The sequence below is a fragment of the Protomyctophum parallelum genome, assembly GCF_964188405.1.
Source record: "Protomyctophum parallelum genome assembly, chromosome: 19".
In the NCBI taxonomy this organism is placed as follows: Eukaryota; Metazoa; Chordata; class Actinopteri; order Myctophiformes; family Myctophidae; genus Protomyctophum; species Protomyctophum parallelum.
In genome coordinates, this window is record NC_139717.1 from 17,187,659 (window position 1) to 17,200,158 (window position 12,500).

At 43.5% G+C, this 12,500-nt stretch overlaps 1 protein-coding gene across 1 annotated transcript in view; it reads right to left on the reverse strand.

Annotated features, from left to right (window-relative positions):
* Positions 1 to 12,500, reverse strand: part of LOC310876482 (EH domain-containing protein 3) — a 41,034-nt gene that overhangs the window by 27,333 nt on the left and 1,201 nt on the right. The window contains exon 2 of the mRNA XM_083790025.1: positions 11,220 to 11,482. Within this exon, the coding sequence (XP_083646151.1) occupies positions 11,220 to 11,446 (227 nt within the window). The 5' untranslated portion in view covers positions 11,447 to 11,482. The remainder of the gene's footprint in view (positions 1 to 11,219; positions 11,483 to 12,500) is intronic.

Sequence of the window (12,500 nt, forward strand, 5' to 3'; positions counted from 1 at the left end):
AAAGCCCTATTTTTATACGCCGTCTCTGTCGGATGCAAACCTCATATATCCAAAACTGATACCTCTCAGGTAGGGATGAAATTAATCGAAACGTCTCTGCTTTTGCATGTGATGTGACGGACCAAGATTTCATTTGATTCTATTTCTCATACAAAGATGCCATTGCCTGGCCCTGTATCGCAAATGGTCAAATAACTATTTGATTATGGAATATAATATCCCTTTTGTATTATTTTTGTATATCAGCAAAGTGCAGATTTTGATGTTAGACATTGAGGGAAATTAAGATTCTCAGATTTTCTTTTTTAAACGTCGCTTATCAACTGACTGGTTAATCAATCGATAAGCTTATCAAAACGTATCAATTAACTATTAATGCATTCATCGATAATTCCCATCCCTACTCTCAGAATTCAAATTCAGGATTCAAATTCAAAAGCAGCTGTATTGTGACGCCTTAGTGCAGTGTTTCCATATCAAGGTCCATTATTTATTTGTCATTTCATGACAGTAAACATCCTCTCAGACCCAAACCGTTGAATATTTTGTTGTCGTTGGATTTTGTCCACAATGCTTCCATGCAGTATGATGTGGTACCGTAAGGAGAGATAACAGGTTTTAATCAAAAATAACAACTCTTCTACATTCTCTAATAGAGGGTATGCGCGTGCGTGGCATCATCATCATACCTAGAAGTTATGCGGGAACGCCTACTGAGTGGCAAAAAACTACTTTCTGGCCTTGACAGTCCCATACATCCAAACAGAACATTTGATTGCATTAAATTACTTTAAACAACAATAATTAACTTTGTCACTCACTTTGTCACTCACTTTGCCACTCGATTTGCCATTCACTTTATGCATGCGCATACCCTCTATAGTATGTAGACTCCTTGTAAAATTAAGTAATGCAGATGTTTAACAATAATGTAACTCTTGAGAGTTAAAGATCTATATATTTTGTTAACAACTACCATCATTTAGCTGGGGACCATCTGGAATCCCCCCACAAGGACCACTGGTGGTCCCCGGACCACTGGTTGAGAATCACCGCTTTAGTGCGACACTGTAGCATGATCTATGTAGGTCGGACATAGAGAGTATAGGTCGGAGATAAGTGATGATGTCACGGCGATGCAGAGAAACACTGTCCTGGCCAAAAGTCAGTCAGTTAGTCAGTACAGTACAGTACAGTACAGTACAGTACAGTACAGTACAGTACAGTACAGTACAGTACAGTACAGTACAGTACAGTACAGTACTTGAGTATATGCACTTAGTTACTTTAGACCACTGGCTAAAAGTGAGTTATATGACGGCATGCAGCTCTGACTCAAGGACACGCAGCATTTCATGCATTCTGCATCGGCCTGTCACAATGTCACCAGGGGCGAGAGAGGTTGAGAAGGAGTGAGGAGAGAGAGAGAGAGAGAGAGAGAGAGAGAGAGAGAGAGAGAGAGAGAGAGGAGAGAGAGAGAGAGAGAGAGAGAGAGAGAGAGAGTGAGAGAGAGAGGAGAGAGAGAGAGAGAGAGAGAGAGAGAGAGAGAGAGAGAGAGAGAGAGAGGAGAGAAGAGAGAGGAGAGAGATGAGAGGAGAGAGAGAGAGAGAGAGAGAGGCAGAAACCTCTTAACACCATCATTTTAACTTTTTGTGTTTAAATGTACAACCTACGTACTTGGGAGTTGACACTACAGCAGTGGGTTTCAAACAGTGGTCTCCAGCTAAATGATGGAGAGTTGGTCTTTAAAAAATGAAAACATTTGGTTTCATTTTATACGCTATTGTTAACCCATTCAGGCCTGACGTCGAAATAAAAAAAAAAGGTTTTCTAAATCATGACAATTTTCTGAAAGATTTGAGGCACATTTATAGATTTTTCAAAAATAGCAGACCGACAAGTTTGTCAGAGCTTGTAGATCTGCTATTTTTCAATAGCTAAATTATAACATAATGTTTAAAAACACCAAAAGAGGTTTCCCGTTTAAAACATCTCCATTACTAAATTTACATGAAGTCTCCACAATTGTGATCAATGTTCTCCTATATGGTATACCAAAATCAATACAGCATGGCATTGTGGACAAAAATGGTATCCAAAATATTCTACGTTTTGGGTCTGCATTGGTAAAATCTCATCATATGCTGGTCCGTGGCTCAAATGCCAAATAAATAATGGGCCTGGATATGAAAAGGGTTGAAAACCACTGCTCTACAACGCCACACTAAAGCATCAAGAGTAGCAGAGCAGCTTGTAGATCTGCTACTGCTAGAAACAGTTTGGGATATATGAGGCTTCCACCCGACAGACGATTTTATACATGGAGGGAGGGGGAGAGAGAGAGAGAGAGAGAGAGAGAGAGAGAGAGAGAGAGAGAGAGAGAGCTTGAGCTTATAGAAGGCATGGGAAGTTACTAGCAACAAGCCCAGCATAATGTGGGCCTCAACCACTATACACATCTAGTGTGTGTGTGTGTGTGTGTGTGTGTGTGTGTGTGTGTGTGTGCGCACGTGCACTTGCACACATACATGTACTGGAGAGGGGACTCATTAGCATCAGTCACACAGTTCAAAAGAGGTCCAACACCCAGCTGTTAGTGTGTCTCTGTGACACACACACACACACACACACACACACACACACACACACACACACACACACACACACACACACACACACACACACACACACACACACACACACAGAGTTGTTACCATCGCATGCCAGAAACAATCTATCCGACCATTAGCCCTGAGCTGGTGAAGAGACAATCCCATGTCGAAATGTGCTATATTATTTCACAGAATTTCGTCATCAAGTAGTTTCTAGATCTGCTATCATTTTCCACAACTGACATCCTTGCTTCTGGGGGTCCCTTGCTAGCTGGCACTCAATATTTTGGAGATGGGGCGTTGGCAGTCAAATACAGATCATTTTGGGGGTCCTTGACATGAAAAAGACTGATAACCATTGGCTTAGAAAGTCCCTACATGGCCCGGACGGTTAGCTCAACCGTCTGGGCACCTATAGGCTGCTGAGCCAGCCTGACGGCGTGCCGCGGGTTCGACTCCTGATCCTGACGGCCTTCCCTGTGTGTCTCCCCCCCCCCCATCTCTCTCCCCATTTCGTGTCAGTCTACTTTCAACCTATCAATAAAGGCAGAAAAAGCCCTGCATGAAGTCCTACTGCATATCTGATAGTATGTGTACAGTATACACAGTATGTGCATAGGGCTTCTCAAAGTGGGTGCCTCAGAATACTTTGATAATATTTGGAACGTATCAATGTCACCTCACTTTAACCACTTTAAGACTCTCTATTATACATAGTAAAACGGACCAGACTTAAACGTTCTCTTCACAGCTCACAACACGTCGTGAGCTTGTAGATCTGCTATGTTTTATTCCCCCCAGAATAGGAACGCTGCAGGGGTTCAAGTGGTTAAACGCCATGGATATAAAAGTGATTTTAAGTCCTAATGGAAATATTTCCTAATGGAAACAAATATTCTCTCCAGTTTCCCTCATGGCATACTGTATAATATTACTATTATTAATTACATATTTACGTAGCGTTAATATGATAGAAGATGCTATAAAGTAACAATGTAATTCAGGGGTGCCGTGGATGAAAATGTTATTTTACAGCAGTGGTTCCCAAACTGTTTCATGTCAAGGACCCCCAAATTGACACTAATTAGCCCACGGACCCCCATTTGAAGAGATATACCAGTGATTCTCAACACGTTTAATTTCAAGGACCCCCCAGTGTGACATGCATTACTCTACGGACCCCCATTTAATGGCATTTCTTCATAGAGAAGCAGCAAGCCGTTTGTGGCTGATATTGTAGTTAGGCCATCAGTTTATACCACAGGCATGCAATATTATTTTTAAGCCGTTTCTTCACAAGTATTATGGAGTTGGTTACCTTGTACACGTTATGTACATATACTTATTGGGAACATCAATTATTGCATAAAGTTGGTTGGAAAGATATTCGCCAATAAATGTCAATTTTCTCAATATGTATGAATTTTAAGCAATTTCCTCACACTTGATTTCAAATCAGAATATTGAATTGTATTCCCCATATATGAAAACATAAAAAATGACACTTCAGTCTATATTTCTACCTTGTTTAGTCAAGAATATAGGCGTTTTATTATGTTTCAGCATAATGGTGGCCGCCATCTTTAAATGGTCCATTTTGAGGGCTTAGCATCCATTTTTGAGTTTGGCATACAGCAGATTTGGATTCAGCAGACCTTAATACCCCTAGAAAACATGTATGCCATAAATTAACACGATTTGCCTTCAGCACTTTAAATAAGCACATTCTCTGAAATCCTGCCTTGACTATTTGTTTGATAGCTTGAAGTGTTTAATTTTATGTTAGCCTAGTGTTAGCCTAGTGTTCTGTTCAAGGATACAGTCACCAATTCAGTTCAATTCAGTTCAGTATTTAACAACTTAAAACTGCCCCCCCCCCCACCTCACCCTTACACCTCCTTGACAAAAATAGCCATAGCTTGTAGATCTGCCCAATATAATAGAGGGAGACGCTTAGGGTTCATGTGGTAAATCAACGTTTGTAGTAGAAAACGTTTTAAAGTACACTGTGACAAATTAGGCCAAAAGGGGGGAAAAAGCAAGAGCGGCACATCAAACTGGTCAAGGGGAGGTTTTCTCATGTTCTTGGTTGTTGTCAGACGACCCCCCCCCCCCCCCCCCCCTTCTTCCTGTGGTGTGGACTTCTTACCACTATAGAACTAAAGTCTTGGCCTCGGCATGGCCACAGAGGGGACTTGGTGTCAACGTTGTGAAGGGACAGCATTCCCACAGCTTCCTGTGTGCGTGCGTGCGTGCGTGTGTGCGTGCGTGCGCGCCTCAGGGCCCATTACAGTACAGTACATTACATTACACAGCCCTGCATGAGCTCAGAAATTGGGCTCCTCTGGGCAGCAGTGTGTGGCACTTTGTGGGCCCTATTTCTGTCACTTTATAGTTCAAATAGCCGATCTACAAGCTCACAACGTGTCCATGTGGAATGTCTAGTACTAGACTCTAGTTGAACAATTTAATTATGTTTTTCGGAAATTGTAGGGATATGGGGTAAGGCATTGGCAAAAATAGGGCCCAGTGTGTTCTCAGTGAAATCCTAAAAGGTCCATTTATGACGAGGAAACCCCGTGCAGCTGGGGTTTAACATCGAACACTTCTTCAAATCGTAAAAAAATGCGGAAGTAGAGCGTTCCTCCGGGTGCTTCAAAACGCCACTGAGCGACTTCCATCGGAATGAATAGCAGGGGGCGGGGCAGTTATCCTTTAGAACTCTATGGTTCTATTCCTCTTTGCCAGTTTGTAACCAGAGTGTTAGCTGTCCTCTGTATGATCTTGGGAGTTGTATTTCTGTGGTATGTTAGTGAATAAATGTTCTGACTGTCAGCACCGTAGACATATAAAGGTATAGACGCCTCTTCCGGCTCTGGGGGGCGTCTGTGTCTCAACGGAAGGCAACATGGAGGCAACGGAGGCGATATTGACTTTCCCGAGATTCCTTGCGAAGCATAGCGGAAGCAAAACGGAAGAACGGAAGGGGACGTTCGGTAGGCCAATCAGAGGCGCGACTCCCTCTTTCCCAGCAGCGCTTGCCTTCAGGATTCCGCTTGACTTCCTCCTCCCGTTGGAGACGGGTCTCTCCAACGAACTGCAGCGACCAATGAGGCCTATCTATATATTTCTTTAATATCTATGGTCAGCACTGCCTCGTGTCCTGCATTTGGGTCCTAGTACCAAAATTGTGTTGATTCCTGACACGGGCTGCCCATTCCACTTGTCTATCCTGTATCCTACTCTCTCCTGATTGGATGAGATTGTATTGTGTATTTTCAGTTCACTGAAGATCTATAGGGATACTCCTTTTAGTGAGCAAACACTCTATAGCAATGACGTCTAACGGGGAAATAGAGCTATTTAACACTTAATGCAACAGAAAACACATCACGTACACACAATTTAACTCTGAGAGTGTAAAGAATACACTCGCTGAGGTATGATAAATGAACACTGACAGGTTTACTGCTGCTAGTCCACAAGTCTGTGTCTGTTGCCGAGTAAAAACTGTCTGTCTGCTTGGAAGCTGGTACAGTCAGACCGGGGGGGGTAACACTTTGAGAGCCGAGGGTCAGTTGGAACCAGTCAATCGGTGTGCCCAGTGATTTGCCGCTTCAGGGCCCATTTCAAGGTGACACATAGATAGCATAGCATCTAACCAAAACACCGGCGGGAGGATCCCACTGTTTTTGCCTCCCGTCCATTGAAATTGAGGGGGAACATATTTGATGACGCACCAACCAGAAGTGACATTGAACGTTTCCCAATAGACGCTCCTATAGACGAATCCAGGAACGGGTCTCATGGTCGCAGCTTACGTATTTCCTGTAGGCGGACTCGACGTAGCTGCAGGGTTTAAACCCTCACCAGGCGCGTTACTCTTTTACCTGCTTTTTACTAACACTATAACATTACAAAGATGCCCAGAACATCAAGATGAACCTGTGTAGTTTATGGCTGCTCCAACAGTAGTGGCAACATAAAAAAAAAAAAAAAAAATCAATGTCAAAATATCCACCGCGGTGGCTGAGACCAGAGTCATGAGTAATGGTTGAGATGTTCTAAATTCTGACAGTTTTCACATGTTTCTGTATCAGTGGTGCTCCATATTTCATGTCAAGGACCCCAGGGACCTCCCAGCAGCAAAGATTTGAGTTGAAAACGTTCGCTCTGAAAGAATATATTCAAAGATTTGCGCCACATTTTCTAAGATTTTTCAAAAATAGCAGACCTACAAGCTCGTAGAGCTATTTTTCAATAAAGAATAACATAATGCTTTAAAACACCAAAAGGGGTTCCCGCCCCAAAATGGGTTAAAGGAATGGGATCCTAAAGGACCCTAGTATAAATTAAACTGACGGAACGCTAACAGAAACACCCAGAAAAAAACCCCAACCAAATGATTTAAGGATTGTGATAAATGGTGCGGATGCGCCTCTAAAAGCAGCAACGTAAACAAAAGTGGAGGGCCGACGAGACGACAGCAGCTGTTTGGCGTACTAGTAGGAACTCTTTGACGAGAATAATGAGCCGTCGAGGAAAGACCGGGGGTTCTTAGAGGCCGCAGGGTCAGGGAAGGATCCAAGCAAGGGTTTCCCACACGAAAAGAGCACGTTTTAATGAGCCCTGGTGCCCGGGTCATGTGCTTTAACCCATTTTGGGGCGGGGAACCCCTGTGGGTGTTTTAAAGCATAATGTTATGCTTTAGCTATTGAGAAATAGCAGATCTACAATCTCATAGCGCGCCACCAAGTGCCGCGCTATGAGCTTGTAGGTCTGCTATTTTTGAGAAATCGTGTAAATCTTTGGATATATATATTCTTCCAGAGCGAACGTTTTTAACTCAAATCTTTGCTTCTGAGGGGTACCTGGAATAACATATTTTCAGATGGGTGTCGGTGGCCAATTACATATATTTTTGGCATCCTGTCAGGATTTAGAAGACATTTTTAAAAGGATTTTATTTAGCTTGAGTCCCAGATTCAAAAAGAAAGATGGCATGATGGGATGAAATAAGGCATAGGCTATAATTATTTATGTATAGCGATAACCAGCATAGTAGTGTTGTGGCTGGTTAGATCAGTGGTTCCCAAACTTTTCAGCTCGAGACTAGTGAAAATAGCAGATCTACAAGTACACAAGTCTCTCCACAACGTATTGTAGCTCTAAGCATCTAAATCCCATTCAGGAAGATCTCTCTCTGTCTCTCTCTCACACACACACACACACACACACACACACACACACACACACACACACACACACACACACACACACACACACACACACCACACACCACACACCACACACACACACACACACACACACACACACACACACACACACACACACACACACACACACACACACACACACACACACACACTTTCATCTTTATTGCTGGGGATGCCTCACAAACATCCTGCCATTCACAGCTTGAGTGTGAGCACTTCCAGCCAGCCTGCCTATAATGCAATCAGCCAATCAGGCTGATTGGACTCTGACCTTTAGATATACCACTGCCTCTGATCCTGTCATTCTGTTTTCAGCATGAAACGAGCAACTAAGATAGATAGATCTACAAGCTCGTAGCGCGCCACTTGGTGGGGCGCTATGAGCTTGTAGAGCTTGTAGCTTGTAGATCAGCTTTTAACCCAAAATGGGTTAAAAGCGAATGTTAACGGAGTCTAATTCTATTCACTAAAACCTTTCGTTTGCAACAACTTGATCTAGCGTCATGTCCAGGGTGTACTTGTATATTATGAGATTGCCTCACGCTAATCCTTGCAAATATTATTATTGAAACTTAAATTATTATGAACTGATGTATAATGTGTTAGCAGTTCGTAATGCATTATATAAGTAAGCATGTTTATAATGCATGATAGATAGATAGATAGATAGATAGATAGATAGATAGATAGATAGATAGATAGATAGATAGATAGATAGATATAGATACTTTATTGATCCCGAAGGAAATTAGTTTTGTCCAGTGTAAAAACATACATACAGAATAAAAAGAGCATGATCAGCATGTAAAAATACATTACATCATAGAAATCAGTAAAAAAAGGCACGAGTTAAAAGTACAACACCAAAAAAGCAAAGCAACTACGTCAACTGACCAACCCCTTCCCTCCTTGTCCCCCCCCCACGGCCCCCATTGATTAATTATATACCGGTAGTCTAATGGCCCTTGGGATAAAGGAGTTCTTAAGTCCATCTGTGCTGCATGTCTGGGATAAAAACCTATAGAAAATGAATTAAATCCGCACTTCCAGTCGAGTGAGAGTCTTTATTCATAAAGAATGTGCTCAGCAGCACAGACAAACGCGTTTCGGCGCGCAGGCCTTCGTCAGGCCAATGTTGACACTGACGAAGGCCTGCGCGCCGAAACGCGTTTGTCTGTCTGGTATGACTGCTGCTGCTGAGCACATTCTTTATGAATAAAGACTCTTACTCGACTGGAAGTGCGGATTTAATTAATTTTCTATATTATGTTCTTTTGGAATCTGCACCCAGCACACGCCTGAAACTATATAAAACTGTCTGAGTAGAGCGTGCCTTTTCCCCTGATGGGATAAAACCTGTTACTGAATTCCAGAGAGTAATTAAGAGCATAGGAGCAGTGACTAAAAACAACATCATCACATTTTGACGTTACTCTAGTTCATAGGTCTAATCAAGAAACTAATGCTATTAAATGTTAAATGAATACTGTTATTTCATATCCTATCCCAGTGGTCTCCAACATTTTGGCGTTGGCGTTAGTAGTTGCCTTGCCAGACAGATCCATCTAGCCAATCAGCGTAACAAAAAGCTGACGTCACCACACAGTGCGCTAGTCCACTCCAGAGCCACGGTCCGCTCCTCATACCGCGCTAACAAGGTCTGTTATAGTTTCTACTTCATACGTGAGCGAGATATGCCGGATATATGTCAGATTCTATATCTGAAGTAACTACTGTTCTTATCGTTTCTGTGTAAACGTTTAAACTTGCACCCACGTTGAGGGCAGCCATTGTTGTTTTGAAAGTACCGCAGCATGAATGTTACGTCACCATATACACATGAACCAATCAGAGGCTGCTTTTCACTGTTGTACGGACAGCCGTTGAAACGCAGTCACTGATTGGCCCCGACCATTTTCTGATTTCTCCAGCTTCCGCATATACTCTCTGCCAATGAGCCCGAGTCCACTCCAGACTCATATGGGAGTCCAGACTCATATGCGAGTCCAGACTCATATGCGAGTCCAGACTCATATGCGAGTCCAGACTCATATGCGGGGAAGAATCTTCAGTGAATCCCCGCTATGAGGCTGGCCAAGCCTTCATCCACGGCACCACTGAATTACATAGCACCTTTTGTCACATTAGCAGTATGCAAATACGTAAATCTTTCCCCCAAAGATGCAGTATTTTACAGTATCGAGGGTGCTTAAACCGAGGTGAGTATTCTGTATTCTGAGGCACCCCTGGACTTACAGTAGGCCTACGTTTTAACAGCGTGTGCATTATTTGTCTATATGGGAATAGCAGGCGGACAGGCGATGGTCGAAAAGTGGGCGGAGCAACGTCCCTCGAAAAGATACAAATAATTCATCTTTCCGGGCGATTGGGCGATGCTCGCCCGCTGTTAAAACGTACTGTTAGGGTGCCACCCACGACATTGAGAAGCCCTGTCCTGTCCTATCCTATCCTATCCTAGGCTGGCATGGCCAGAGTCAGACTAATATCACTGCGTAGATATTAGTGTGGAACTTCGGTGTTGAAGATTTCTTTCCAAGGAGTGCTTACTTACAAAGAGACATTCCAATGTCACAGCGAAAAAGACTCACTTTGAATAGTGGGGGCTGTGACTGGTCACCCACAACTCTGGGGTGAAGGAAATGTTGCCAGACCAATCTCTCCGGGATTTTTATTTATTTCTCCCCTGGCAGATTTGTCTGGTTTCCAGGGTAATCCTATACATATCGTCCTATGTTTGCCTTTGTGTCCTAGTCCATTATATTCCCCTCCAATCAATGAGGCTTCTGTTGTTGAGTCCAGGCAGAAAGCTCTTATCTGTTAGGGTGTGTCAGTCCCTCTCTCTCTAGCGTGTGTGCGTGTGCGTGTGTGCGTGTGCATGTGCGTGTGCGTGTGCATGTGCATGTGCGTGAGGGCCAAATGTGTATAGTATAGTAGCCTATAGTATAGTATAAAAGACATTGAGAGGACAGTGCCCTGGTCCTCAGAAGAGAAACCTTTGTTTCATGGTTTAAAGAGTTAGGCTTATTACCAGGCTATTAGGAACACATTAAGGTTGGCGTTAGGATTTAGCCTTTAATGGAGTGGATTTACAAGTTACTGTCTGGAGCTAATGTACGCCCTATTTCATACTTACAGTAGCCTTATATATAGCAAAATACAGTACGTTCTCTCTTTTTTGTGTGTGTGTTCGCAGGTCTCAATGGGTTCACAAACACGTGCGTTTGTCCCACCTACTGTAGAAAAACAGACAAAGCATAAAGTATAAAGTATAAAACAAAACCAAAACGTCGGTATCAGCGGGACGACAACAACGGCAGGCCTCACGCAGGTCGCACGACACAACACTTACCGGATGAAGCTGGTCTTGCCGGTGGAGTACTGGCCCACCAGGAGCACCATGGGCTTGTTGTCGAAGTCGGCGTCCTCCAGCGATGGCGAGTGGAACTCGTGGAACTTGTAGCTCTCCTCCAGCGGCAGCAGCTTGGTCTTGTAGAGCTTCTTCAGGCCATCGCTGACCGTCTGGAAGACCTCGGGCTCCTTCTTCCGCCGGTCGTCTGTCCCCAGCCAGCTGAACATGGTTGGAACACCTAACGAGCTGTCTCTCGCTTTTATCTGCTACAAAACAACCGGAGGACAATGTTTGGAGATTAGGGATGCGATCATTAAACACTTGAGTGCCGCGCTATGAGCTTGTAGGTCTGCTATTTTTGAAAAATCGTGAAAATTGCGGCACAAATCGAACGTTTTTAACCAATATCTTTGCTTCTGAGGGGTTCCGGGAACAACATATTTTCAGATGGGGGTCGGCGGCCAAATGCATATAATTCTGGGGGCCCTTGACATGAAAGTGTTTGAGAACGACTGACATAGAAACATGTTTTTTTTTTTCAGAAAACTGTCTATTAGACATTTGTAGAATCGTCCTCAGGTCTAAATGGGTTCATCAAACCTATTGTTTTGTCGTTTTGCTTTATTTTAGCTTTTTATACCCCCTTTTTGGTCACATGGCTGTGTTGTCACTCACCAGTGAGGAGGCCCCACCGGGAGGACGTAGCCGCCCAACATTCCCTGCTGACAGGTGCAGCCCCAGTATAGCATTATGTGCAGTGACAAATATCACACTCCCCCGTCCCCGCCCGGCCTCCCTCCCCCGAACATGGGTCAAATTGTGTTTGTTCGTATAGACATGCTCGACAAAGCCGCACGCACCACGGCGGATTCGAACCCGCAACCTCCGTGGTGGTTGTGGCCCAGCAGCTTTACCACTGCGCCACCAACCCGAGTGCCTCGAATTAAACAAGTTTAATAATACAAAAAGAGAGTAATTGATAATTTTGTATAACCGATAAATAACCGATACCTACTTTGGTCATGTCATTAGCTCAAAGAATTCCCCCATAACCCCCCCCCTCAAAAACGTTTTCAATTTAGTGAAACTAGCTGATCTACGAGCTAGTAGATGAGCTATTTTCAGTTCACCATCTTTGCATGCAGGACACCGTTAAGCAACTTAAAAGTACAAAACAGGACGCTTCTCCAAGTTCTCCAGCTCCACCACTATCCAATTCATGTAGGCTACTAATCCTCCATAGCTGTAGTGCTGCTTGTCTTGTGTGTTATTGTTGATGAT